Source organism: Falco naumanni, chromosome 2, assembly GCF_017639655.2.
Source record: "Falco naumanni isolate bFalNau1 chromosome 2, bFalNau1.pat, whole genome shotgun sequence".
In the NCBI taxonomy this organism is placed as follows: Eukaryota; Metazoa; Chordata; class Aves; order Falconiformes; family Falconidae; genus Falco; species Falco naumanni.
In genome coordinates, this window is record NC_054055.1 from 5,417,921 (window position 1) to 5,445,662 (window position 27,742).

General features: G+C 43.2%; 1 protein-coding gene across 4 annotated transcripts in view; it reads right to left on the bottom strand.

Moving 5' to 3' along the window:
* Nucleotides 1-822: 822 nt before the first annotated feature.
* INTS4 (integrator complex subunit 4) overlaps nt 823-27,742 on the bottom strand; it is a 39,405-nt gene continuing 12,485 nt past the window's right edge. For 2 of the 4 annotated variants that reach the window (XM_040583476.1, XM_040583473.1), the window contains exons 11-23: nt 25,290-25,495; nt 22,551-22,693; nt 21,426-21,541; nt 19,289-19,422; nt 18,339-18,496; nt 15,331-15,424; nt 13,132-13,212; nt 10,685-10,815; nt 9,672-9,731; nt 7,199-7,358; nt 6,724-6,867; nt 5,836-5,956; nt 823-2,495 (exon numbers count right to left, since the gene is read on the bottom strand). In XM_040583476.1, the coding sequence (XP_040439410.1) occupies nt 2,302-2,495; nt 5,836-5,956; nt 6,724-6,867; nt 7,199-7,358; nt 9,672-9,731; nt 10,685-10,815; nt 13,132-13,212; nt 15,331-15,424; nt 18,339-18,496; nt 19,289-19,422; nt 21,426-21,541; nt 22,551-22,693; nt 25,290-25,495 (1,742 nt within the window). In that variant the 3' untranslated portion in view covers nt 823-2,301. Of the gene's footprint in view, nt 2,496-5,835; nt 5,957-6,723; nt 6,871-7,198; nt 7,359-9,671; nt 9,732-10,684; nt 10,820-13,131; nt 13,213-15,330; nt 15,425-18,338; nt 18,497-19,288; nt 19,423-21,425; nt 21,542-22,550; nt 22,694-25,289; nt 25,496-27,742 lie in introns of those variants that run through there. The other 2 variants (XM_040583475.1, XM_040583477.1) reach the window with 2 other exon arrangements.

Here is a 27,742-nt window from a genome sequence, read left to right on the forward strand (position 1 = left end):
GGAATTCTGGCCAGAACGGAATAGCTGTTTGGTCATCTGTGGCCTGGGAACAAACAATAAATCACAACTCAAATACTAAGTTATGCTCAAATACTCAGAGCAGCCCAACTGCGCTGAGGAAAGGCAGAGCTGATGCCAGACAGCTGGCTCATGCCAGGCCCCGGGGGGGTTATCTGCAGGCCTGGGAGGAGCACAAAAGCTTGGCTGTGCTGCCCGTCGCTACCGCCCTGCGCCGAAACGGGCGGCAGGCAGGGCTGTGCCTATCACAGCATCAGTCGTGGCCGGGAGCAGAGGGACACCATGGACATGAACGTCTTTATCGGGATGACAAAATGCAGAAATAGGGGTGAAATGTAAAATTGAAAGGGGCGACGGGGGGAAGTCTGTAATGAGCTCACGCAACTCATCAATTATCTGCCCGGACACAGCTTCATAATAAGAGATGTCCGTCAACCCTGTCCACTGGGAACTGCACCGAGGATGCCAAAGAGGAATCGGATGGTAACAGCTCGGCTGTTACACGTGCAAGAAGTTTTCAACGCAGTGCCCTAAAGGTGAAATACCAAAAAACACCTTTGTAAGAGCAGCTGCACTAAGAAGGGATATTTAATTCAAGAATAACTAAAGCAGCTAAATAGTTTTATGGTTATGAGTCTTTGGCCCACAACATGTCGGTGCTAAAATATTTTTAAGTAATTAAAATAGTCACAAAAAACCAAAATATAAATAATTTTAAGAGTCACAAAAAAACTTGCAGTAATCCCTTCTTAGCCTAGGACTGCACAGGCACACATGTTCACTCATGAAATACAGGAAGCAAAATTAGCACAAGTTTTCCAATTTTATTGTAGGAAAGCACACAAGGGGTTATTATTTACGTTGATCTCTGTACAACTGGAAAATATTTCTTCACTGCTTCATTTACTTGCTAAAAATACACCTTTTTTAACAATTGCTTGATGGACACAGGTAACGCTTGGCTGCTGCACTATAAAGTTTCTCACATTAAGTGCTCCTAGAAAATCCTACCAAAGGATTGCCACAAATTGTAGGAAGTTCCTCAGTCCGCTGAAGCCTTGCATACAGGAGCGATGCACAGGCATTTTACAACAGGAATGCCGAAGGATCTAATTTTTAGAAAGTTCTTGTCCCTCCGTATTCCCTGCGTACCTCCTTAGGGGAACACGGACAAGCTGCCTGACTTCTGCTTAATCAAGAGCATCTTTGGCTACTTCAGCTGATCAGAAATGAGTTCTGACTGCCAAAACTGCTGCCGAACCGGAACACCGAACAGATTTTCTCATCCCAGTAAGATTGGTTCAGGCCAAGATCCCCACACAGAAACAGATTCCCTAAAACTCTGTGGGATGGAGTAATTTTCCAACCCATGGTATTTAATCGCATTGTTCATACAGACATACAAATGTGCAACCCAAAGAGTTGGATCACAATTCAGAAATTAATATGTTTGACTCCATTTTACGTAAACAAAAGTAGTAACGTACTGTTTCGTGGCTGTAACTCAATTAAACTCCATGTCCTGCTAACTGAAGTTCTGCTGCTTGCACCAGCAGTTCCTCCTCTCCCCACACTGCAACACGAACAACCTGTGCCCTCCCCAGAATTACTAGCTTCACTACAGCTGTAGAGGATGTAAAATATAAAATAGCTCAGGATTTAGCCTATGGCAATTGGCAATTTCACTTTGAGGTGCAGTTCCTACGCAAGAAAAGCACTTTAGAATATTTTCTTTTTTTACTAAGAATTTAAGTATCAATGCACAAATGCAAGTTTTTGACATTCAAAACCAATAAACCCCCAAACCCCACAACAAACCCACCCCAACAAACCCCCATAAAACCCCTGAACTCCTCAGCTTTGTTTCAGAGTACTGTAAAAAAAATGTTGATTTATGTGCCTAAGCATTTACATAGTAAATACCTTAGTAAATACCTAGCAGAAAACCTAGAGGCCTTGAAAAGAAACTTTTGATTAAAAACTGAAGATACAGCCCAATGAAATTATGAGAATGCTGACTAAGAACTGTCTTGATCTTGTTGATTCAATATAGAATCACGTGCATTTTCTGGAAACTACTCTCAGTTGGCTGAATAACTCCTGTATTGGTCTTTCTGCTTCTTAAGAGCAGACCAATGGCTCTTCAGCAGCTTTATTTCTATGGTTGACTTTCTTTTATGCAAGTATGAAAGTGTTTTGGTTTGGTTCACTACCTTGGAACACAGCATATTGCTTTCACATAACACAACGACCCCATAAATACATTTCTTTTAGCGACAGCCTTCACCGTCTGGCAGGTTTGGGCATTATATAAACTTTGACAGGTTTGCTGAGGGGTATGGTCCCTTCTATGCCGTTTTCAGATTGTGGGAGAGCCTCCAAGCTCTCGCTCCAGGTAGATTTTGGAATTTTAGCAGATGCCTTGCTCCTGTTGGAATTGTAAGCCAGCAGCAACCGCACTTCAATCTGACATGGCTCTGCAGAGAAAAAAACCCAAACAATAACCCAAATGTGACTGGGATCACACAGCGAACAACCAATACTGAATGAAATTTTCTCTCACATATGCTGGGTAAAATACAGAGCCACTCTGGGCTAACCAGAATCCAACGCGGTATCTGAAAATTCAACTTTTTCATTACATTCAGCACAGCAGAATTAAATATGGTTTTAGGGTTCCGTCCCGCCCTTGTCATCACTTAAAATGAGAATCTCAACGACTAACTTACAAATAGCAACTTTCAAAAATAACTGTTAAAAGTAAATGCAACAAAATCGTAATAAAATCATAAAACCACCACAGAACTAGCAGGCCTTGCTCCATTTATGGCAAAATTATGTAGATCCAGATGACGTCTGGCACGACTCACAGCGCAGCGGATTGCTTGAAGACTCTCTTCTGCTGGAGGATTTTACACTGCCAGACAGCCTTGTCCCCTCTCTCACCACCACAGCAGCTATATCCCAATACTGTCCGTAAGATCATAGGATCACAGAATGGTTTGTGTGGAAGGGAGCTGTACAGACCACCCAGTCCCACCCCCGCTAGGGGCAGGGCCCCCTCCCCCCAGCCCAGGCTGCTCCCAGCCCCGTCCAGCCTGGCCTTGAGCCCTGCCAGGGATGGGGCACCCACAGCTGCTCTGGGCAGCCTGGGCCAGCGCCTCGCCGCCCTCACGGGGAAGGGTTTCTTCCTCACGTCCAACCTAAATCTCCCCTCTCTCAGCTTCAAGCCATTCCCCCCTGTCCCACCGCTCCCTGCCCTTGCCCAAAGCCCCTCCCCAGCTTTCCTGTCGGCCCCTCCAGGCACTGGGAGCTGCTCTAAGGTCTCCCCGGAGCCTTCTCCTCCCCAGGCTGCACAGCCCCAGCTCTCCCAGCCTGTCCCCACAGCAGAGGGGCTCCAGCCCTCTGACCAGCTCCGTGGCCTCCGACGGGCCCGCTCCAACGGGTCCGTGTCCTTCTGATGCTGAGGACCCCCGAGCTGGACGCAGCGCTGTGGGGGGGTCTCAGCAGAGGGGAGCAGAGGGGCAGAGCCCCCTCCCTTGCCCTGCCGGCCACGCTGCTGGGGATGCAGCCCAGGGCACGGGTGGCTTTCTGGGTGTGAGCGCACATCGCTCAGCCATGTTGAGCTTTTCATCCACCAGCACCCCCAAGTCCTTCTCCTCAGGGCTGCTCTCAAACCCTTCTCCGCCCAGCCTGTGTTTGCTACTGGACATGACTCCAACCCACGTGCAGGACCTTGCACTTGGCCTTGTTGAACTTCATGAGGTTTATACTGGCCCACTCCTGAAGCCTGCCAAGGTCCCTCCAGATGGCATCCTGTCCCAGGTGTGTCAGCCGCACCACTCAGCTTGGGGTTATCAGCAAACTCGCTGAAGATGCGCTTGATCCCAGCGTCCATGTTGCCAACAAAGATGCTGAACAGTGAAGATGATTTCACTTCGTTCTTCTCCCAGTGATAGTAACAAAAATGGGCTTTTGGTCTATACAGTATGACTCTGAGCTGCATGCTGGACTATATCCCCATCAAAATTTTCCTTTCTCGACTGAAAACCACAATTCCTTTAGGTTTTCCCTATGGACTTGTACTGGTTTTGGCTGGGATACAGTTAATTTTCCTTCCCAGTAGCTCACATGGTGCTATGTTTTGGATTTGTGACCGAAATGGTGTTGATAACTCTTTAGCTACTGCTGAACAGTGCAGTATTCATGAGTTTTCTCACTTTTGCCCTTCTGATTCTCTTCCCCATCATCCCACTGGGGGCAGGGGGCAGCCACCAGGTGCTGCGTGGGGCTTAACTGTACACGAGGGTTAACCCACAGCAGAACCACATCACTGACACCTAAATGAAACCCACCCCATTTTAAGATGCAACGCCCAGGACTGCAGCAGTTCTCCAGCTGAGATGTCATCAGCACCAGACAGAACACAAGAAATAACCTTTTCCCACAGCCATCCCACAGCTCAGCTAACACCTCCCCGAGACTCACCTGCTCACCATCCTGTCGACCCTTATTTGTAGCCTGCAGTCACCCCTACTGCTCGTGCCATACACCTCTCGGTGAAGCCGTGCTTTGCGTTTGGGCATTCTCCTCCCTAAGCACACACTTGTTACTGGTCTTCAGTAAGTTCCATTGTCTTGAATTAAGGCGATTTCTCTACTTTCAATTCTGACCCTGTTTCCTGAACCCCTCCCAGCTCAGTGTTCTTCCCACGTTTTATATGCCTAAGTGCCAATTTCAAAGTTAATAGCTAAAATAATGGCTAGGGGAGGCACCAGGACGGGCCACGCTTAAAAACACCCTCCCAGTGAATGCTGTGGAAGCAGAAATAAGAACTTGATTCAGCTCTCTCTGGTACAGGATCAACCTTTAAATCCAGACACTTCCAGGTGTAGAAACAACACCGTTTTTTCTTCTCCAAAACAAAACAAAGATAGTGGGATGAACATGTACACCATGGAAGCGGTATATAAAAAGGAATACGTGAAAGAACATGGTGCTAAACAAAAATCTGTTGGTTAAAAAAAAAATAAATCATTAAATCCTATTAATAAACTGCTCAGAAAAAAACTCCACACTTTTGAATAAACATGAAGGGATTAAAAGAAAACAGGACAAAGGGAGCTGCGAACAAATACTCTCTGCTTTTGTTGTTTGAAGCCCGCAAACCAATTACTGAAGTGCCTTCATGGGGAAGTGTGAAAGCCAACCGAGCCGGAATGGGGACGGTGGAGCTGCTTATTTCAGAGCTAAACGGTGGGGTTTTGGGGTGTTAAAAAGGTGAAAGTTTAATCAGCAGTGAAACTGTACTGTCGAGTACACACAGTTCCAAAGGTTCTCTGCCACGCTCAAATACCTGTCAGATCTAAACCAGTGAGTTACAATGAGGCAGTTTACCCGGACTCCTTGCCATTAAAAGAGGATGCAGATCTGACTCCTACAACTGATACCGCTCTGCACGGAAAGGGGTGAGCTCACCTTGTGTACATGCTCCTGTGCAAAGGCTCCCAGCGCTGGGAGACTGCAGGTGCAGCCCCCAGCACGTAGCAAGCACCATGAGAGCAGCCCCCCTAGAGCCCTGTGCAGTAGCACTGCCCTGTCACCCAGGGAGCGATGTATGTGCTCAGAGGCTGCAAAAACAGAAACCTGAGCAACACAGCAGGCAGCATCAACAGCTGTAGACTCCAGGATCCTCCAAGCCCCCAAGACGGTGGGCACATAGCTCTCATGTGCAGGAGACTGGGATGAAGGAAGACACATTCTTATCTTAGAAAAGTGCAGCAACACAATCACGTAAATCTGTATCATTAATGTTACCTGTCCAGGCTGTGTGTGAGAGGTAAACCTGAGTTATCAGTCTGTGCCTTCCAGGACCAGGATTTCGAAAGTCAGCTGGTTTAGGATGGATTAGCTGTGCTTGTCCATCTGGATACAATACCTGGAGGGGTGGGGGTAGAGAAATAAAAAAAATAAGAAAAAAAAAAAAAAAAAAAAAAGAGAGATGAAACAACTGAATGACAACTGGACAGGGGATTTTCACAGCGTGCATTACTTTGGTGTTTTCTGTTTGAGTTTGGAAGGCAAGGGGGTGTGCTTTATCATGAAGCCAGGAGTCTAGTTGCCCTGGATGTAATGGCCACACACTGGCCAATCAGACTCACAGCACAGGTGGAAAAAAAAAAAATACATCAGCTTCTTTCTCTGCATTGTAAACAGAGATTTTTAATTCCTTTGTTATGCTGTGAATTTGCATATTTTACTTGGCATCACACCCCACCTACCTCCGGAGCTGCATTTGAAACCAGTATTTCAGCAGCAGGAAGAAATTTTAAGTTGTAATTACAGAGAGCAGAGAGCCTGCATACTTCTGTACCATTCAGAACAGCTTCTTTTGCTCCTCTTTCTCCCACTACTCAAGCTGGAAGTTCACGAGCGTTTATTTATGCTCATGTCCATAATATGCTGAGTGCATGTGGAAGCACTGTGTGGAGCACAGAATGGCACCGCAGTACTCAAAGCCTCAGGAACTGCACACAAGTCAACTCAGCGCACAACATACAGACCAGTTTCCGAATGTTTGGTCATAAAAGACAGAAATCCAACACTGTTACTAACAGAGTGTATAATTATTTGCAATTTAGAAGTATTGACAACCTTAACCCTAAGATGCAATTTTGTTTGCATCGATATCAAGTGACTGCTTACCTGAACTTTAACGGTTCCCTGGGGATCCTGCACATGTTCCAGGGTTGCATCAACATCCAGTGCCACTACCAACCCCGATGTAAACCTCAGCGGATTATCAGATTCACCGGTAGGCTCAATGATATTCGCAGTAGCTCTATGGAGCTACTAGGGGCAAAGTAGTTGGCAAAAATAAGGAGGTGGGGGGAGGAGAAAAAGAAAAAAAAAAAAACAAACCACACAATCATTTCTGTTCTTAATGGAGAAGTTGTACATGAACTTTGGATTCTTTTAAATACTACCAGGAATTATTAAGTTGTCTGTATTTTTAGCAGTAGTCCTGGGGATGTTAGGTAAGAAGAAAGCCTTTGAAAGAATAACACTTGTGACTGACCAAGAACCCGAATTCTAAAAGCTTCATGGTGTATTAGGATCTAGTCAGATGCTAAGACAGTCTGCAAGAATATTGCATTTTAGTTCTCTGAGTTAAGCTGACCTGCTCTGGAAGAGGAAGGTGGAGGAAGGTACTTTGTCGCAGAGTTGTCTGAAGAATCTTGACCACTTCCAAAGGCTTGGATGTCACAAGTCTGGGCATTAAGTCCAGCAATTTATCTACAAGACTCCCTTGCATATGTGGGAGCTCAGAGATGAAACATCTGTGTTAAGAATAAATCAAAAATCATATACTTTTTTCAACATTTTCAACAGCATTGCTATTTTCAGCCAAACCACTTAATCTTTGTATTTAATTATAACAACAGAGTTAGATATGTAGATTCCTCTTCTGATGCATGTCTCGTACATAAGATAAAGATTATTTTGGCTAGTGATGTTGGGACCATACCTTGTGCTCAAATTGACAATATCAAGGGCTATGCAGATCTCACTTTTTAGGTCCTTCATCAATACAAAGCCTAGTGGGCAAAGGAAACTAGATCCACAAAAAAGGAGGTAGAAATGTTGAGGTGCCCATCAACAACACGTTCATGAGAAGCAGATATTGTAGGGATTCATCCGCGCAGATCGCACGTGCAGCTGTAATGCGACATAGATAGGAAGAGCGCTAACTGAATGAGACCGCGAGCAATCCCAGTACTCCACGCTCATCCCGATGTCACAAAGCACCAGCTGGATGAAAGAGCCATTCCTACGACAGCTGCCTTGCACTTTTGAAACTGGTACTTCTCAGGGAAGACATGCATATGCCTAATTCTTTATGCAGTGCACTTTCATCTGGTGAACTAAATAGTTGACAGGATCTAACACATCCACACGCCCAATATGTGAGTTGCCTGACCTTCTGCTGCAGCAAAGTTTCCAGAATGTTGGGGGTTTTTTTCTACCAATATTTATGACAGTATTAATTACTACAGCTGAGGAGTGAAATTTTAACAGTAAACTAGAATTGGTAAGACAAAAGAAAAAAAACCCAAACAACTCAAAACTACCTAGTTCTTGAGGTCAAGAACAGAGAATAGAATCCACTCTATAGCTTGGGACAACAGCTCTCACAAGACCATTTGGTATTTCTTGTTCTTTGTATAGAAGTAAAATTGAGCTACTACCCTACATCCCTGCGTGCAGAAGATGTTTTGTTAGACTGAGTCATTGGTGGTTTATCTGTTATTATCAGCAACTGTGTTGTTATCCCGCGGTATTTAGCAGTTGTGTAAGCCTAGTAAATACTCCTGCAATTGGCCAGGGAGGAGGGGGGGGGGGGAGCACCATTTCTGTAGGGGAACCACCTCTCCAACAAAGGGCTCCCCTCCCCACTTTTCAAGTCCGGTGTTGCGCTGTATCTTCACCAACAGCTGAGTCTATAAAGCCTAGACAGGAATACCAGGCATGCCCAAAGCAGCTTCAGCTCCTCCAGAAGTGAGATTTTTTTTCACGATCCTGGTGGTGCTCTACAGGACCTCAGAACCAATAAATGGAAACCTCTTCCACCAGCTGGGCAAGGGTGGAAAAAAAATACCATACTCTCCTCTGAACAGGCTACGAGGGCCACGCAGGGATACACAACCTCATGTTCCTATAACTGCCACTACACAGACTACGAAGACAACAACTTTCAGCTGCTCTGTCATAGGATGCAGCTAAAATCAGGCACGCTGAGGCTGCCCAACTTAGACACTGGGATTTTACACGTCTGACCATTTACAGGGGACATCACAGCTAAATGACAAGATCTACCACCACCCAGATTCCCTTTTGCAGAATTCATCACCGTGTATAGGAGTTAAATTGCTGAGAAATACCAATGAGTTTTGTTGGTCCTGAGACTCAGTGCAAGGAAAAGATACAAAGCAAAGGAACAGTTTATTCACTACTAGCAAATGAGCTAAACATTACGGAATGGGTAGATTTGGTTCCCTCTTCTCATCACGTAACCAGCCACAAATGCCAAGCATACAGACCACAAAGAAACTGGAATTTAATCAAAACCAGAGACGGAATTCTGCTCCGCCATCTCTAGATACCTGTATCTCTGGCCTAGCTATCCAACTCCCTCCTGAGACAATGGAAAAAAACCTGGGCATCCCTCATCTGACTTATTTTAGACATCCAGATTAGGAGAAAATGAAAGAAATACCTCTCCAGTGAGAGGAAAGTTGGGTGAGTGCTTCAGCAGCAGTGGTCTTACAAAGCAAGTATCAACACCTGGGTGAGATGACTCCAACCCTGAGCATACAGACTGTTCACTCACTCATTTACAATTTAGAAATTTGGGATAAAGGGACAGGAAATTCCCTTTTTTGTCATATTCCTAGGAAAGCTCTTCCACTGATCCCACAGTTAGAAAGGAGTTTACTTCTCGCTTTACCATTATCTCATGGTAGCAGTCCCCGATGTATGACAGCAACAGGGGAAGGGAGATGTGAAGAGGTGAAAAACAAATGGAATATTCCCCGATGACAATGGTCAGGGGACTTTCTAACATAAAGTGAAGAAGCAATGGAATTTCTCACCTCTGAAAGGAATCCACTTCTTGTAGGAATTTTTCACACATCCCAAAAAGGGGTTCCACTCTGTAACGAAGATAACATTCCTTGTTCTAGTTTTAAATAAAGAAAACTGTCTGTAAGGCTATAAGCATTCAGGTGTTTTGGAATCCAGTTCAAGCTCCTAAAAGCTACAAGATCTTACAATTTTGAGGCCATAAAGATGTTCCCCGCAAGAGAAAAAAAAAATTAATTGCCATCTCCCTCCCCACATTCATATCCCCCTCCCACAAAAATTCATTTGCATAAGGCATAAAATTAAGTTCACAAAGCCACTATTTGAAAACATTACCTCTCCACCTACAAAACAAGAGGCAAACATATCATGGACCTCTAATGGCAACACAGTAAATTGATGGCAACAAACTCAGAGCAAAAGCAAACAAGTTAGGATACTAACCTTTGCTCTAATCCCACCAAACGGAGTTCTAATTCTACAGCCATCCAAACCCGTGTGTAACTTCACTGGCCTCAGCAGCCAAAACAAACCACCCAGAGCCTCTCATATTGCCCAAGCCAGGCAAACACACGAGCGTTTTGAGTCTGAAGTCACACAAATGTCAGTTGCAGATCCATCAAAAAGACAACTCTTTTCTGATGCTAAAAAATCAGCAACTAATACTTAATGAGGCAAACATGATTAGCATGCTTTTTGATACATGACTGTTCCTCACTTCAACAGGTTCCAAATATCAACTCTACAACATTTTGATCCTATTTGTACGTTTATAGCTGAGAGAACTCACCTCCCAAAACACATCTTCCCAATAATTCTGTCATCAGATTTAGTGCTGCGGCACTATACAGCTACCCCAAAGGCAAAAGGCGGCTCTGCGTTCTGAACTGCTTTAGCAAATGGTTACTGGCATGCCGCGATCTTTTGTGCGTCTAATTGCTCCTTGCTGTTTATTTAAGCCAAGCTTAAGGAAAACTAAGCTTATAGGTAAGACTAAGAAGATCCTCCACCAGGTCATCCTTACCCTCTAGTGGTACGCGCAGTCACTATAAGCTGTAACGCCTTCGCCTGCAGTCTCATGTGGTGAATAATGACCACTTGCCTGCTCTCCACTCCGTTGTACATGAACTCCATTTTATAAGTTTCTTCCATGATCTGTCAGATAGACACCACAGGGGTGAGGAACCATCAGACTCCGTTAAAACGCTTCCACAAGCACGATCGCAAGATTCCGGGATTTTTCCTCACACTGAGGAACACATTAATCCACAAGTCTCATTCTTTTGGTGAAATTCTTCATGGCACAAAGCGACACTTAATACCAAAAGGTTATCTTGGCTGTATTAAAGAAATAATTCACGAAACCTGGCCTGAAATCAAGCCCTCCCTCCACTGGCAGTCTATCTTTTGACACTGCATTTTAAATTTCCAGGGGCAGAGCGCTCGCTGGCTCCCACTCTCTGCTCTGGAATACAAAAGGTGAGCAGCAACACAGAGCAGCCTCAGGGGTCCCGCTCAGGTTTACAGTTTTGGAGCTAGATTTGACAAGTTCTCTTGAACACAACTTTACATTCAACAATACTTACGTACTGCAGCTGATGATGGGAACTATCGTATGATAAGTATTGTTCTGGGTTATTTTAGATACACGGTTAAAAGCACAGACAGGATGACACTGCACGGTTTTGCTCACCGTACTTTTTCTGTCAAATAGATGGGCTTAAGTAGACGAGAGAAGTGCTCAAATTAATACAGTCTAGTTCAAGATGACTGTATAGAAGCCACGAACTTGCAAATTCTTTAATAGGAAATATTCCCTCACCTTGCATTGATGGGAAGTGATCCACATTCACAATCACAACAGATAAAACCTCCCAGGGGTGGTTTTGAGTGCTACTGAGAAGGGCACCCAAGACAGACAGTTCAATTAGGGAAGATTTAAAAAGCTGATAGGCTTTTGTTTCTACTCACCCCTGGGGACAACTGTCAACAGCATAGAAGGTTTTGATGCGTAGCAGTACCTGCCTCTTATTACATCTTAATTAACTGAAGACTCAACATGTCAGCAGAGTTTCCCAGCAGATCCATGAACTTGCTTTTACCTTAGACTCATTCCCAGATTATTTAATAGCTTGCTTTCTCCTTTACCTTTTCTTAGGGATTAGCTTCAGTTTTTCCAGGTTCCAATCATTTTTACATCACAGAATCAGAATAACTCAGGTTGGGTACGACCTCCAGAGGTCATCCAGCCTGGTCCCCTGCTCAGAGCAGCTCTAATTAGATCCAGTTACTCAGGGCCACATCAAGTTGTGAACACTTCCAAGGATGGAGAGATTCCCCCCACCGCTCTGGGCAACCCGTTACAGTATTTAACCACCCTGACGGTAAATTTTCCCCCTTTATATCTAATCACAATTTCTCATATTCTGATCCGTGCCCACTGCCTCTTGTCCAGAGCAGTCTGGCTCTGTCTCATCTGTATCCTATGATGAGGCAATGGAAGACAGCAGTAAATCCACTCTGAAGCCTGCTCTTCTCCAGGCTGGACAAGCCCAGTTACCTCAGCCTCTCCTTGCAGGGAATGTGCTCCAGCCCCTGACCACCTCGGTGGCCCTCTGCTGAACTTCCCCCAGATCATCAGCATCATCCTTCCACTGGGGAGGCCAAAACACAACACAGCCCTCCAGATGTATCTCCTCAGGGCTGAATAAAGGGGAAGGATCACCTCCCCAGACCCGATGGCTACACTCTTACTAGGACAGTCCAGGGTGCCACTGGTCTTTGCGGACAACACATTGAACATGAAGCCACCAGGTTCCCCATGCCAAACACCGTGAGATTGCTATCATCCCAACTCCCCAGCCCAGCCAACCCACCCTGAAGAGCAGCCATTGCCTTCCAGCACATCAGCTGGCTCCTTGATTCGGAGAAGCCTTATCAGCCAAGTCCTTCAGCCAGAATCCTGCCAGTTTGGTGAAAAGGAAACAGCACGAGACTGTGCCAAAGGCTTTGCTAAAGTCACGAGATGTGACATCCACTGCCCTCCCCTTGTTCGCAGCACCAGTCTCCCCATTGTGGAGAGCAATGATGCTTGTGAGGCATAAATTCGCCCTTGGGAAACGGATTCTGGCTGTTCCTAACCACCTTGTTGACCTTCACTGCTTTAGAAAGAGCTTTTAGGAGGATTTGGTCCATAACCTGCCCCAGAAACGAGGTGAGGACAAGCAGCCCAGTTTTCTGGATCTTCTTGCTCCTCCGGAAGATGTTTGCCTTTTTACAGTTGTTATGAACCTCTCTCGCTCACCACTCATCTTTTGAAGACAAGAAAAATTACTCCACTTTGGGGGGACTAAGATTTACTTGGACAGAGTATGGCAGTGGAAGGTCAGAAGTGTATTATTGTGGCATGGCCGAGGAAGGGCTCGTATCTGAGGACTTGCCTCCACGCAGACCCAGACGCTTCCACCTCACCTGTTTTGCTGCAGCAGAGGCTAACGCGTTCTGTTTCAGGTACAGAGGAGCTGCCACGTTCCACAGCTTCTCCTGCAAGGCCTACAGGAGAAAACCATGAAATGGTGATAAATACCCAGCTCAGTTTAAACCTTGTAACGCTGCGCTCCATGGGCTTGGGAGCAGGGAAGATGTCCCGTCTCTCAGCTGTACACCCACAGGTTGATTGAAAAAGCAGGCCAAAGGTTTCTTTTGTGCTTTTAAATACAACAGGGGGAACTAAGGCCTCCAAAACATGTACGGTTCTATAAACCCACAGAGATACCTACACAACTAGAAAATATAAATCAGAAGTTGAGAATAGTATTAACAAAGCTATGGGTTAGAGGCTGGCTGAGCCAAAACCATTGTACTTTTTAAGGAGAACTTTACACAGAATGCAGTCGCTTATAAAAACAATAACTCACTGCTTTATCACCTCCCTGAGACCAAGATCAGGGCAATCTCAAATTGCAGGCAAAAAGCAGAAACAATAACAACTGTCCCCAGAAACACACCCACATAATCATATTTCTGAACTTTGCTGATGACAGCCTCCACTCCACCAAGGATCTCGGAGTTGCTATGAATACCGAGTGTAAAGCATCTATGATACTTGCGTTAACAAAAAACCACAAAAACCAAAAATCACAGCGCCCAACCACACCCCATTTGCTTTGTGTGTAAAAAAATTAAGAAAGCTTGACTGGATGAGTTCTATCACTGCCTCCTTTTTTAAGCTGCCTGACCTTAGATACAGCTACACACAAAGCTGGCTGTAGCCAAAGCTCAGGAACATACAGACTATATCCTCCACTTCAGCTGGTCCCAGAATCCCCGTTAACTACCCCTAAAAGCATAGGGTATGTAGATCCTTTAGAAGTTTGGAACCTTTTGAGCCTCAAGAGGCTGGGAAATGAAGATACTTCACACTCCCCATCCCACCACCAACAGCTTCTTTCTGTGGGGAAAGAAGCAATTGAAAAAAAAAAACGTACTGAAAAGGGCTGCTCTGACATTCGGGTTCTCTCTACCACATCAGAATATCTAATTGTATGATATTACAAGTTACTTTTCATTTCAGCCACATTACTGACTCCTCTGCATCACCGATATATGGACTATTCTACAGCTTGAGCCAAGAACGGCTGATGCAGCTTTTACGTCCTTCAGCCAGACAGAGCGCTCCTCTTTGCCAGATAAACCATCTGGTTCACGCCAGCCAAACCCTGGAGAAGGGCAACAAAGCCACCTCCAAATGCTGATCCTCAGCCTGGACAGGACATTTCACTTTGGCAAAAGTTTGGATTTAACTAGGATGGTACTGAACTGTAACACCGCTCAACTAAAATACCTTCTCTGGGTGATAAATGTGTTCCAAGGAGTTAAGGGCTGCCATGAGATATGCCAACCAGCAGCTACACCTTTAGGAAAGAAACTGAAATTCCTTCCTGGTTTTACATAACAAAGCTTTTACTGAGTCCCTTCTGGAAACCTGTTTGTTGCTTGCTTTAGTTCTTGCTATACATGTGTATAATTTACATTCAAAGACCTAAAGAATGCCAGGAGACAAATACTACGCAGGCAGAAGTGAAGCAAAAAATTAGTTCCTGTTTACAGCAAGAAGCTGACTTTGAAAAGGTTTGCTGCCGTGGTGTCAAAGCAACCACTTCATCTTCTAATACCAAACAGACAGATCATTATAGCACTGTAAAAGAAAGCACGACTGATGTTTTGCTCAATCAAGTCTAAAGGATTCCTTTGACGCTGGTGCCAAAAAAAGCTGTCTACAAAACATCATCTATAAAAACCCCACTTCCAGCAGCAGTTTAGCAAAACTCATTCCAGTGGCCACTAGCAGAGAAAAGTTACTCTCGTAACATAAAAGGCTACAGAGCAGTTGCCTCCATTGTGATTTCTGTCAGAAAATAATCTGCACTGGTAATCAACAGAAGCCTTATGTACAACAGCAGAGATCTGCACTGGCGTGCTCATTGGCAAAGTTACTGCATAAATTATTGGCCACAGGAGGGAAGCAGGATTATCAGAAACCCATGGAACCTACACTTTCATCATACGTCAGTTTTCAGCATGAACATCACAACATGAAAGGGCAGCACCACTGCAACGGACGGGGGGCATTTTTGAAGAACAGCCCAAAAACCCCAGATGAAGTCAAACCTTGATGAGGAGCAGCTGACACTGAAGGTAAGTTGCAGTGAAATCTGCCATCCCTGCCAGTTCTGACTGCAGTTCTCCAAGCCTCTGAAGATCACTGAAGTATGTGGGGAGGGAAAAAAAAAGAAAGAAAAAAAGAAAGAAAAAAGAAAAAACAATGTTGAGACAGCAAGCAGGTTAACCTAAAACTCAGAATGCAGCAACAGTGAAGCCAGTTATTCCTGCATCTTGCTTTTCTTATCCTTAGAATAAGCACCAGAAACAGTAGCAAAACACACGCTACAAAACAGTTTGCACCTTGGGACTTGGCATGTCCTTTCTTCCCGGAGGCTGACACAAGCACAGCCAGTGGAAGCAGTAAGTCTGTCAACCCGCATTACTCTGCAGCCCTATGGGAACCATACAGCGTAGCAGTTCCAGATTTAACTTAAAACACTCCAGACTTCTACAGCAGCTAACGACCCATTTGCGTTACACTGCTGGGAAACCTAACTATTCACGTTGGCTAAGAAAGGTTGTTTGGAACACGTCAGGCTCATGTAACAAAGCACATTTGAAATATAGCTGCCTTTTTAAACTAAGCTGAAATCTGATGTACTGATATTTACCCAGCTAGCTGTTGTGTGTTGCCTGGTGTAAGTATTTCTTGTAAATCATACAGCAATAGAAGTAGCTTTTAAGTTGATAGCAAAAAAAACGACAGTTTATGGAACGCAAAAAGGTTTCAGTCCTCTACTCTCAGACATGTTTTAAAATCAAAACTGTGGATTAAGAAAACAAACCTCATTTTTTGTTATAAAACTGAAAACAGATTGGATGATGTGGATTCAACACGTCTCTGTTCTTCTCCGCATTTTGCTTTGATCCAAAGTGTACTAAAATTGTCACTCTAATTCCATACTTCCTACTGTATTATTAAAAAGAACATTTTTTTTTCTTCAGATGACCCTTTCCTTTTGCTTATTTTACATTTATCTTTGTATTTATGATGCAATTCTGAAACTTTGGCCCTGCAAAACCAGAAGGTTGCTGAGCACTGAGACATTAAAAAAACCCACGAGGTATCTGTATAATTTGCAGCCAAAGAAAATCTCTCCTAAGCGGAGGGGCTGTGCCTTCCTTCAATGCAACAACAGGAGAGCCAGCCCCAGCCTTACACAGTGACTCCATTTCATCTTTTCCCAGAGAGCAGAAAAGACTCCTGGGTGCTCAATTCCCATGTCATACTTAATGCACCACAACATGCTAATGGGAAACAGGATGTCATCTCTCAGCTAACAGCTAGGCAGATATTCCATTTTCAAGTCTTCTACGGTTCCCGATTCCACTAATTCTATTTCCTTACAAATCTTAAACAGATTTCAACATCCCTGCAAGACAAAAAAAAAAAAAAAAAAAAAAAAAAAAAAAATCCTGTTGTATAGATGGAGAAACTAAACTACAAAGACTGATTTGCTAAAAAGCCTGTCTTACAGTTTCAACCACAGAGCCTGGGGGATGAGCGTCAGTCTTCAGCACGGTTAGAAATTTAAGCCCCAAGCAGACACCAGCTCCACAAGGTCTGTGTTACTCCCCCTGATGACAGTAATGACAAAGGAGGAGGGAGTTATGTCCCACCAGACTCCATTGCAGCGAGCTGCTTCTACCCCTTTCCTCTCAGCAACCAAATTGTTGGCGCAGGAAACCCTTGTCCTCTGCAAAATAACCTTTAATACTTTGGGGTTTGCATTAAATCCTCCCTTCTCTTAAGGGTGGAAAACAACAGCTGCTTTAGTATGGCTCCTGGGTGGTGATCCCAACGGGAAAAAAGCCCAGCCAATAATTTCCACCAACTCCAAAGCACTATTGTGCTTTACTGCATATCAGTTACACACCCAGCCATCTCCAACACTATTCCTGCACTCCAAATCGAAAACATTCATGGCCTGCAAGGTTTCCAGACCTTCATTATACCTTTAAGATTCTGGATGCTCTGCCAAGAGATTACCTGTTTCACGCATTTAGTGCATTAAATGCTGTGAGACCATGGTTTAGACTGCATGTAGTAGCTTCAAAACAGCTGAAGACAAACCATATAGTTTTCACAGCTGGGTTTGCAGTGAGGAGCACACTGTTTATTCTCCACTGCAGGTGGGTGTAAAAGCGATTCAGAGCTACATACAGAAAAGGCAGCTATTTTGGGAAGAAGAAAAAGAATAAAGCTTTTTGGAATTCTATATTCCAAACAAAGCATTTTAGCTTGTTATTCTAACTCCCAAAATAAGGCTCTTTTCCTCTTTCTGAGCAGAGGAATCGCACTGAAAAGATCCTTTTCAAGAGCTTTGTTTGTAGAAATCAGCCTAGAGATGAAATGGAAGAGGTGGCATAAAACCCACATTCAGAAACCATACCCATACACGTTTATCTACACAACAGCAGACAGCAACACTCAACAATACTGTTTCTTCCAGGAAAATCCATCTGATTTTCAAACTGATGCAAGAATGCCAAATAAAACAGGCAATAAACACCCAATAAAGCATCAGAAGGGGGTCCTCTCCTGTTGAATTAAAGGCCATAGGACCTGGAAAACGGAAGAGCAAAGGGGACAACCTCTCTGCCTCCCCCCAAAAAAAAATATCCAAAAAACCTTGTGCACATGGTATTACAAGTAATATGATCAAAGTGAGGGCCTCCTACAGGGACAGCAAACCAAGAACAATAAACCATAACAACAGAGTATTTACAATAAGCAAACGGCCCAGGAAGAGCACCCTTACCTGACCCGTACTGTGCTCTGAAGGGGTGCCCCCCAGAACGCACGCTGATTATTTAGTGGGGCACAGCCAGACCTGACACCATCAGTTTTATGTTAAACAATGTTGGTTTATCACAATGCTTTCTAGAAGGTGGCTCAAACTAAGTATTCAATGGCAAAGTACAACACTAAAATTCAGAAGCAAAGTACCCACTTCAAAGACATTGGGCACCCTAACCAATCTTCCCATGAAGAGGTCAGCTTGCAGCCTTACCGGATGGTAAATTCCAGCAGCTCCTGTATGCCCTGTGGGTCGAGGTGCTGAAGGCTGTAAACCCTCTCCAGGCTCTGATGCAAGAACTGCTGGGAAGGATCTTCATGTGGTGTAATACTGGGAGAGACAGGGGAGGACACCAGCTTTCTACCTGGCAACTAAGCAAGAAGACAGACATGCAAACAAAACAAAACAAACAAAAAAAAGGGGAAAAAAAAAAAGGAGAAAAGTCTAACATAAGTAACAACGCTGCAAAATGCTGCCACATTATTTAACAACTACCAACTGAGAGCTCCAATTAATTTCTCAAATTCAAAATTTATATCAAGGCTTTCAAGCCTGCATCTTTGTTAGTTAATACTCCCCAGTTTGTAATCCACTTGCAGCTACAGATCTTCAGGTCAAATTCCAACACCCCTTTGAGCGAAACATCTTCCTCCTCTATTAACTATGACACTGCAAAGTCAAGTGAAGTCCAAGACCACACAAACTGCAATTCATTTTATGAGCTGTAGTAAGATGTACAACCAACTTCAGTCCCGCCTGTGCTTCCACACAGGAAAAACATGCTTCAAAGCAGCAGGGAACACATCTCACGTGCAAGCAAACCGTTTAGATAGGACACAAGTCAAATGTTGGAAGATCTTCACAGGCTAAGCTCCCCTTCCCCACATAGTCAGAGCTACAGAAAGGTCCCAGGAATCCTGCCCTAACCAGCTAGTCTCACTTGAGAGCAATAACATTATTACTCACCCCAAAATATTACCAAATCCATATGGTAACAATTTAGTATCTGGCTCTCCTTACTTAACGTACGTTTCAATATTCATTTGCGTGGTGCTTGGAAGAAAAAACTTTTAGAATGCAAGTGTTACACACAGACAGACATAGAAAGAGACCAGCAATATTCATAACAGTAGTGAAGTGCCAACCAAAGTGGTTCAACTTACTCTTAACGGAGGGACCAGATGAGAGAGACTGTCCCGAAGATAGGCGTAATGTCTGAACGTATGATCAGAGAACAGGGCAGGCATTGTTGGGCAACTTTTAGCAGCATTAAAAATCAGAACCAGAACAGCAATGTCTATTGAAATGGATTGTTAAAGAAAAATAAGCAACAGCAGAAGAGCTCCTTGGGGATGGAAAGTTAAAACAACAACTCAACAACCCTTTCTTCGCTTGAGATCTGTCCAGCAAGTTCTTTACAGCTGGAGAATGCCAAGCAAAACCCAAAGAGGTGGCTGTCTGAGCAGATGAAAAGCAAGTACAAAGCACAAACATTTCAAGATGGGCCATATTGGAGGATGGATATTACTGCCAACATGGGATGGCTCAGAGGCAACACAAAGGATAGGAGCCAGGAATCATAAATGCAGAACATGCTCATTAGGTGGAGTTTCACTCTTCCTCGAAGCTTACCAGTACTGTGCTTACCGGTTTGGTACCCAAACACCCTCTAAAATAAACACCTCTGAGTCTTTGAAAATTGCTGCATTTTCTGTGATGCCCTGAAAGACATCCCTCCCCTTAATACAGACTTAAACCAAAGAATCAAACACAGGAAGATGATTCTGGTATAGAAAAAACACATTCACAGTCTGAGAGCCAGAGAAATACAGAGGGCAGCCAAAGGCAGTTAGCCCAAAGACTGGGGCACTCACGTGTAACAGGGCTGACCCCAAGCACAGGATCTCTAACAAGAGAGCGTGAAAGGAATCCAGTGCAAAGCTTATGATCATCTGGGGACTTGCCTGCACAGGGATGAAGCAGGTTCAGCCACAGAAGGGACTGAACCCACATTTCTCACCTTCTGAAAAATCTTTGGCATCCATCAACTGCCAAGCATAAAGGTTCCCTCTTGACAAACCAATTTCTCCTCTTTACCCAAAACCCTTTCCAAATTTTCAGCTGAAGCTATTCAACTATCCTGATTCAAATTTCCTAAGTGCTCTGAATCAAACAAAACGATGTTTTCAATTAACAGTTTACATTGGAAACATACCTTTCAGGTCTGCTTTGCAGTTTCTGGCTCCCAGAAACTTAGTATCTTCACATAATACACCTCTGTAAAATTGGGTGGCAAGTTGCCTCCAGATCATTTTCTAAAATAATATTCTTTGGTTCAAGAATGGTTCAAGGCAGGAAAGTGCCTTGAGCTAAATAACAGCTTTCTCACCTCCGCAGTGTTCCTTCAATTCTCAGCTCATAGGACAAATTTACTCAATTACACAACCATCTGATTATGGATTAACCTTTCTCTCCACCTGATTCTAGCCCTGTTCAATTCTCACAAGGTATTTATTTAATCTGTATAGAATTTCTATCTCACGGCCTGTGACTAGTGAGAGAAATATGGAGTAGCTTGACAGAGGAAGAGTTATTCCAGTCTAACATGTCTCAGCATGCATCAGAAGCAGCATTATATTCTGCAATGGCTCAAAAGGGAAGCAAGGAGAATGAACAATGGAAAAATGGTATTTCACATTTCCAAGGCATCTCCTATTGTCAAGAATAATGGTGTAACAATAATAGTTTGTATTCTAAAGCACCAGAAGAGCTAACGTTAATAAAAGGATTTCTGATTTTGAATTGTTTCAGAAAAGATGGTAAGTTTATAGCATTATGGGGATTCAGCCACTGCTGTACTAAGAGATGGCACTGTTCTATACACTGCACAACAGTGAGGATAGCAGAAGTTTTACCTAAAAAGAAAACAGACAAGGAAAACCACTCTTCTTATTTAAAAGTTAAACCATCTTCAAAATTAGTGCAAACTAGACAAATGTTTTCACATCAAAGGACTCATCTGCAAAGCCCAAATCCTGACAAATTGCTTGATAAATAGATTATTCATCACAGCATTAAAAAAAGAGGCCAATTATACCACATTGGTATTTATGAAGATGGTTCCAGATAACAGGTATTCCATCACTTGCCGAGTAATAAAATTAAGTGGCAAAGGGATTCAGAAATAGCTACAAGATTGTCTGCTACAGTTTGAAATGGTTTAACAAATGTAAGCATCAGGAAAATATGAGTAAAATCTATTAAAATCAAAACAATCAACTGGCTTCATGAAAAAGATACAGGCTGGATCATCCATGTCTGGTTCTGGAGTGTCAAAGAAGGGATGTGTGCTCAGCAGCTCTGGGACTAATGGAAGCACCAAAGTGGGATGCCTGCTTCCCAAGAACTTCAAGCACCTGAAAATATACAGATTGAAGTGTTTCTTGTTTCTTAGTAAACAAACACATTGCAAAACGCAACATTTTAAAGCACTGTCACTTTATGCTGCAGCAGCACTTTGAGGGACTGGTCAGCATCAAAAACCTGCTGTCCAAGACTACTGACCCTTCATGGCTGAGTATTTGCATTAACATTTGATAGGATCCAAGACAACTGAGAGGACAGCTTGAAAAAGCAAGCAGAAATAAACATTTGTTTATTTAAACTGTTCAAGAAACACTTAACACATGGAACTACACAACCCAAGAAAAGCTTTTATAGTAAACGCTAACAAGTGAGCGTATTTTTTAGTTCAGAAATAAAGGAGTGAGGAGGTAAACCCCCACCTAAGTAACAAAACCCAAAACCCCCCAAAACAATGTACGAGTACACTGGAAGACAAAACAGACTAAAACATTTCCAATGATACCCAAGAATTCCATCTCAAACCAGGTGCGCTGGAGCATCACTTCCTTTGCTGCTTCCACTAAACAAACAGAAAACCCACACACAAACGTTCATTATTTTTGCTCAGACAGAAAAAGTCTCTCCAACAGCACAATGCCACATAGTCAATCCACTTGTCAAAACCGGTATAATCAGCTGCTGGTAAATATTACTATTTAATGCAGTGTCAAGTAAGCACAAAACATTAGCTGCATAGAAGAGATGAGGTTTTAAACTGAAGTTTGAATTCATCTTTTCTGGGAATGCTTGGAGGGCTTGTAACAGAGGCTATTTCCAGTAGTGGTCACCAGTTCTGGGATTCCCAGTACAAGCATCAACATGCAAGAACAACACAGAGTTTCCACCTCAGTCATGAATATGTACAATGCTTAGTACAGCCACTATTCCAAATACTTACAGAGTAACAGGATTGTACACCTGCAATACCTCTTACCTCCTTAGCTAGCTCAGTTTGCCTAACACCTCAGTTACCAGAAATAGGAAAATAAGTAGACACACAAGGACACTGAACATACTCACTTCCAGATGGATTCTCTGTCTGTGGGATACTTAGTCAGGTTTTTCAGCAGCTCCACCAGTGCAAGATGGATGCCTTCCTTAGTTGAGACATTGGTGCAACACAACAGTTCATGAAGTGCTTCCCGAATGTCCCTTGAAGAATCCTAAAAGAAAAACCAAACAAAAAACCAATACAGACACCTTGGAGTGCTGAGAGAAAAGATGTGCCTGCATACGCATTTACTTTAAAGATAGCAGTTCCTGCTCCTTGGCTAAATTAGTACCATAGGCATTTGAAAAACAGCACATTTCTAGTTACCACAGCTAAGCACAGATGAAGTGACAGACCAGGCAACTGCTGCAGGGTCTCCTGCTGGTCTCATCCACCCATATGCTTCATTTTCTGGAACGAATGGGAACTGCTTTACTGCTGACCTGCTCAAGCAGAGCAAGAATCACCGTTTGGTTTGGGTGATGTCGTTCCCTTTAGGGACAGGCAGTAACAGAAAAGGTAGGCACTGGGTAATTCAGCAAAACAGTCACCGAAGATTGTTTTATCATCTTTGGAGAAGCCTTTTATCACTCAACACATGAAGCTCAATTCCACAAGCCCTTAACCCAGTCACCAGCCTCCAGAGGGTTTAGCATAAGCGTTGAGGACATGTCAGTGGCTGGATGGACCAGATTAACAGTGATCATCTATAGGAGAAAGGAACTTGACCTAACTACAAGTTTACAGATGGACAATAAAAAAGCCAAAACTGAATCAGAAGTTCAGTCACAAACTTTTTTATGATCGTATGGGATCCCTAATGCATCACTTTTAAAGTCACATTGCACCCATTTTATTTTTTAGGCCAAGGTGACGTTCTACAGAGGAGTTTATGCAACCTCCAAGCAATATTTTTGGAAGCGCTGTGGCTGAACTCCAGCTTAATTAATTACATTCCATCTGCCAAAAACCACCTTGTCATTCCATATCAATGCATTATACTTCCTGGCTATCAGCATTTGTGTGGGACTGTTGGACAGAATGTGAAAATTTGATAGGATACAAGAACTGAATGTGTTTCAATGGTGGATTTTTTTTTCATTTTATTATAATTTGCTAAGTATCAACAGCTCATTCATCGCTGTCTTACACAAAAGAAGAAAGAAAAAGTCCTCTTGTAAAGGCTTTTAGATGACGGTCAACACACAAATGATCAAAGGAGGAAAGCACAGCTGGGCTGCTCAGCTGTTCCTTATTTTGGTGGTGGAAGGCAGACTACGACCAACAGAGAAGACATACTCTAAGGACTGAAATGAAATGACCACAGACATAAAATACTTCAGGTGAGTTGCACAGACCACTGGAAGGGCAGTGCAGAGACAAGCAAGGCAGAAGACTACAAAGGGACAGAGAGGAGCCCAACTCAACAGAAACTGAGATCAAGGACAACAAGGAAAGCAGAATCCAAAGCCTGGTCAGAGAAGCAAGGAGTAGCTGTATAGTTACTCAGATAAAGTCAAAGCAGCAAGGTGGAAACAGAAGCTACCCCATCACCCAACTGTTCCATATTTACACTCTCGGAACAAATTTAGGGACCAAGGTTAATGCTATTTTTCCATATCCTTTATTTTGTTACTGGAAAATGAATTTTACAGAAAGCAAGCAAGCACCTTTCAGAATCAGACAAACCCATTAAGAAGTTACTAATTCTCAGACTTTAGCTATACTAATACCTGGTAATAATTACGATAATGTAAACCAAAATACCTGTATGATCTATCATACATAAGCCAACACAGAAGCATAAGACAGAACCCCAGTCTAACTAGGTCATTCTTACACTTTGATGCACAAGCCCCCCGCTTGAACGAGTATAAATCAACTACGTAAAAATGTGAGGCACCTAAAACCCATTGCTGAATATGCAAACTCAGATCATATTCCACAGCATTTGTTACAGACTGATAAAATAGGTTGGTTAGTTTGCTTCTTCCAGAGGCACAACTGAAAGAAGCCCCTGTTGCCCTGCATCAAGCAAACAGCAGGTGAAAAGACAAAACCAGCAGATTTGCAGCACCGCCTGAGGCTGGGGGACTACCCAAAAGAACCAGAAATTTGTCAAAAAACCCCCAAGCCTCAGGGGCTATAGCTCAGCAAATAAATCAGGTCTGAGGGGAAGCTGTTTGGCACAGCACTGTTCACACGGCCAAAATCTCTTCCCTTTCCCAGATCAACTCCATCAATCAGGAACAGCAGCTGACTCATGCAGTCCCCTGGATCCTGGCTGAGCACAGACTGGGAAGATGCTGGTTGGGAAACCCCAAAATTACACAGCAGAGCATGCCAACAAACTCTCTGAACAGTCAGGAGAGATCTCAGGCCTGCGCCCTGACTCTGCTCAGTGAGCAAGGGTGTAGCCAAAGCAGCTGAACAAAGGAAACAGAAAAAACCTGAAGCTGTATTCAACATGAAGTGGTGCAGAGTGCTGAACCACAAAACAGGACAGAAGGGAACACATAAGGCAGCGGCACAGTGACAAAGGCTAGAGTTTGATCTGAAATTCATCTATTTCAAAAGTATGCTGTTGTCCTGGAGGTTACGAGCTACTAGACCTTTAGCAGCCTCTGGGGATGTTCAAAGAAGACAAAAACAACCATCAAGAAGGTGGGCAGTTTCAACTCAGAGGAAGGGTCTGATCGGCATTATATCATTAAGCACCCCAAAGAAAGCAGGAACATGATTTTTTTCCCTCCTCAAGAATTTCTTACCTCCAAGACAGCTAATACAGTATCCAGCTGGTCTTCCCGCAGTGTGATATTGTTGGAAATTTTTCTCATTGTGTGTATTGACTGCAATCTCACTTCCTCGATTTCATCATTAAACATGTCAACCAAAAAATCCAGGCATTTCTCCGCAAAAGAAGGAGAGGACTGAGCCAACATACAGAGGGCTTCAACCGCAGCAATCCGAACCTCTGTTAAAAGACAGGGAGGGAATTAATTGTAAGTGCTGTTTAAAAGGACATATGGCCCAACGGCCAGGTCTTATATCATTCAAAGACTGGGCTAAGGACAGGAGATGCTAAGTAAAACCCGAGGATGATGGAGACTAAGCAGAGACCCATACCACTGGGGAACTTTTCACAGGCAAGTCTTCAAATCAAAAGCCTCACCTCTAATACTGCAAGCGCTGCTGTTGTAAGCGTCTGCAAGAGGGACTTGTAGGTAAAAACCACATCTCCTACCCACCAATAAATAATATGTATTTCAGTGCATTTTGCAAGTGTAGCATTAACCACAGTATCTTAAGCAAACTAATTTAGATAATTAAACTCTGCTTGTTTTATTCTTCATGACATTTTAATTGCTTGGAGCACTCACTGCATTTTTAACTTGCTATGTAGCACTTTATGAATAGCTGAAAAGCCCTAGAGTATCAGCATTTTGGCAGTAAACAGAAAGAAATTTTTGTGCTTCGTGGCTTTGGGTTCGTCAAAAGAAAGGAAAAAAGTGCCACCTAATTATTAAAATGATTCAGAACTTAAGCAAAAAAGCATCAAAAAGAGTGTATTTATATGGTAAAACATTGCAGGAATTTGAAGAATACCCAGATATAACAAGCTTAAGTGAAGATGAGATTCTCTTCCCTAGACCCATCCTTGCTAGCTGCCATAACGTTTATGTGCTGGCATCATAAAAACGAGAATTAATCTGGTGTCTTGCAAACCTTATTGTTTTAAACATACTTCTAGTTTTCATTCAAATTAGCTCATCTTGAAAACATTTAAACTCATGTGTAGCTTTTAGGCCTATTGTTCTTAAAGAACGTACTCAACTCCTGATGATTCTGATTAAGTAGAAAACTGCAAACACAGCAAGACTCCTGCTTATTCAGTAATGAAGCTTTTGTCACAACTATGAGTCTCCACGGTTGTTAAGACCAAGGTATTAGAGAAGAAACACATTTTGCCAATATTGCTTTCATAAGCCAACGCACTAATTCAGATTTAAGTTACAACATGGAATTCAAGAAATGAAGCAGCGCTGCAGGTAAGGAAGAAGAGAGCTCAGCAGTATTTAAAAATGTTGCAGTGGAGGGAGAGATCTACTTTATTCAATGATCTGTGTATATTCCACATCTGTCCATTTTATCGACATTCCCCCACAGCACCACACTGCAGTAAGACCTACGGCATGAGAAACTAGAAATGCATTTCACAGGTTGATGGACCTAAAAATTTTCAGGCAATGAAAAAAAAAGGTGCATTTCCAAGCTTTAGGGAAAGTTTAGCTATTAAGAAAACATGCTTTTATTTGCAGGAGTCACGGAACAATAAACCAACTTCTACAACGCAATACATACACAGCAATATTTTTGTTATGGTGGTTTTCTACTTTCCAGTTTAGCCTTGTCCTTCCAGTAACATTAAAAGCAAATTCAGGAATAACATTCAGAGCTCGGCATTTTCACAGTTCTATGCAAATACCAGCCGTTCTCAATAGCCTTAAGAAATAGAAATCTTCACTTTACCCACAGGAAACAGGCTGGGAAGGGTAGCACACAGACTCTCCTGAGGCTGTCAGCACAGTCAGTGCTACAGCCAGTCCGAGGAGCTCAAGGACGTCTGTGTTCCAGACTGACACTCATAATTCATCCTCTTTAAAAGGACAGATCAGACAAAATCTGTTGGAAAGAGACTACACTGTCCAAGTCCATCATAAGAAGACCACAAGAGACCAATACAACAGCACTATGGAACAGGTACCTGTGACCTCAAAATGCAGGTATTTCCATTAAAGGAGAAGAACTATTAATAAGATTGCTAAACATGTAAACAAGACCTCATCTGAAATTTAAGTACTTGAAAACATACAGATTCAGTCACCAATCTTCAAGAATAATGCATTCTAACCAGACAAGAGGAAAGCTTTTAAGCAGCAGCGACTGAAAGGAGCCTAGCCTGTTTAGCCCCTTGCAAAATGAAAGCTGGCTATTAATTCGTTAGGGAAGCCAGTCCCCGAGAAGAGCAACAACTATTTAACCTGAAACCTATCACTGGCTCACAACAAATGAGAAAAAAATGGCTATGAACAAATTTGGATTGGAAAAAGAAAACTTATGTTTGTTGCAGCTGTTGGATTCTGAAGTATTTGGAAAAATATGTGGGTCTATCTCCACTAGTTCTAACTATTGTTAGGATGGAAGCTGCTATGGATACAAA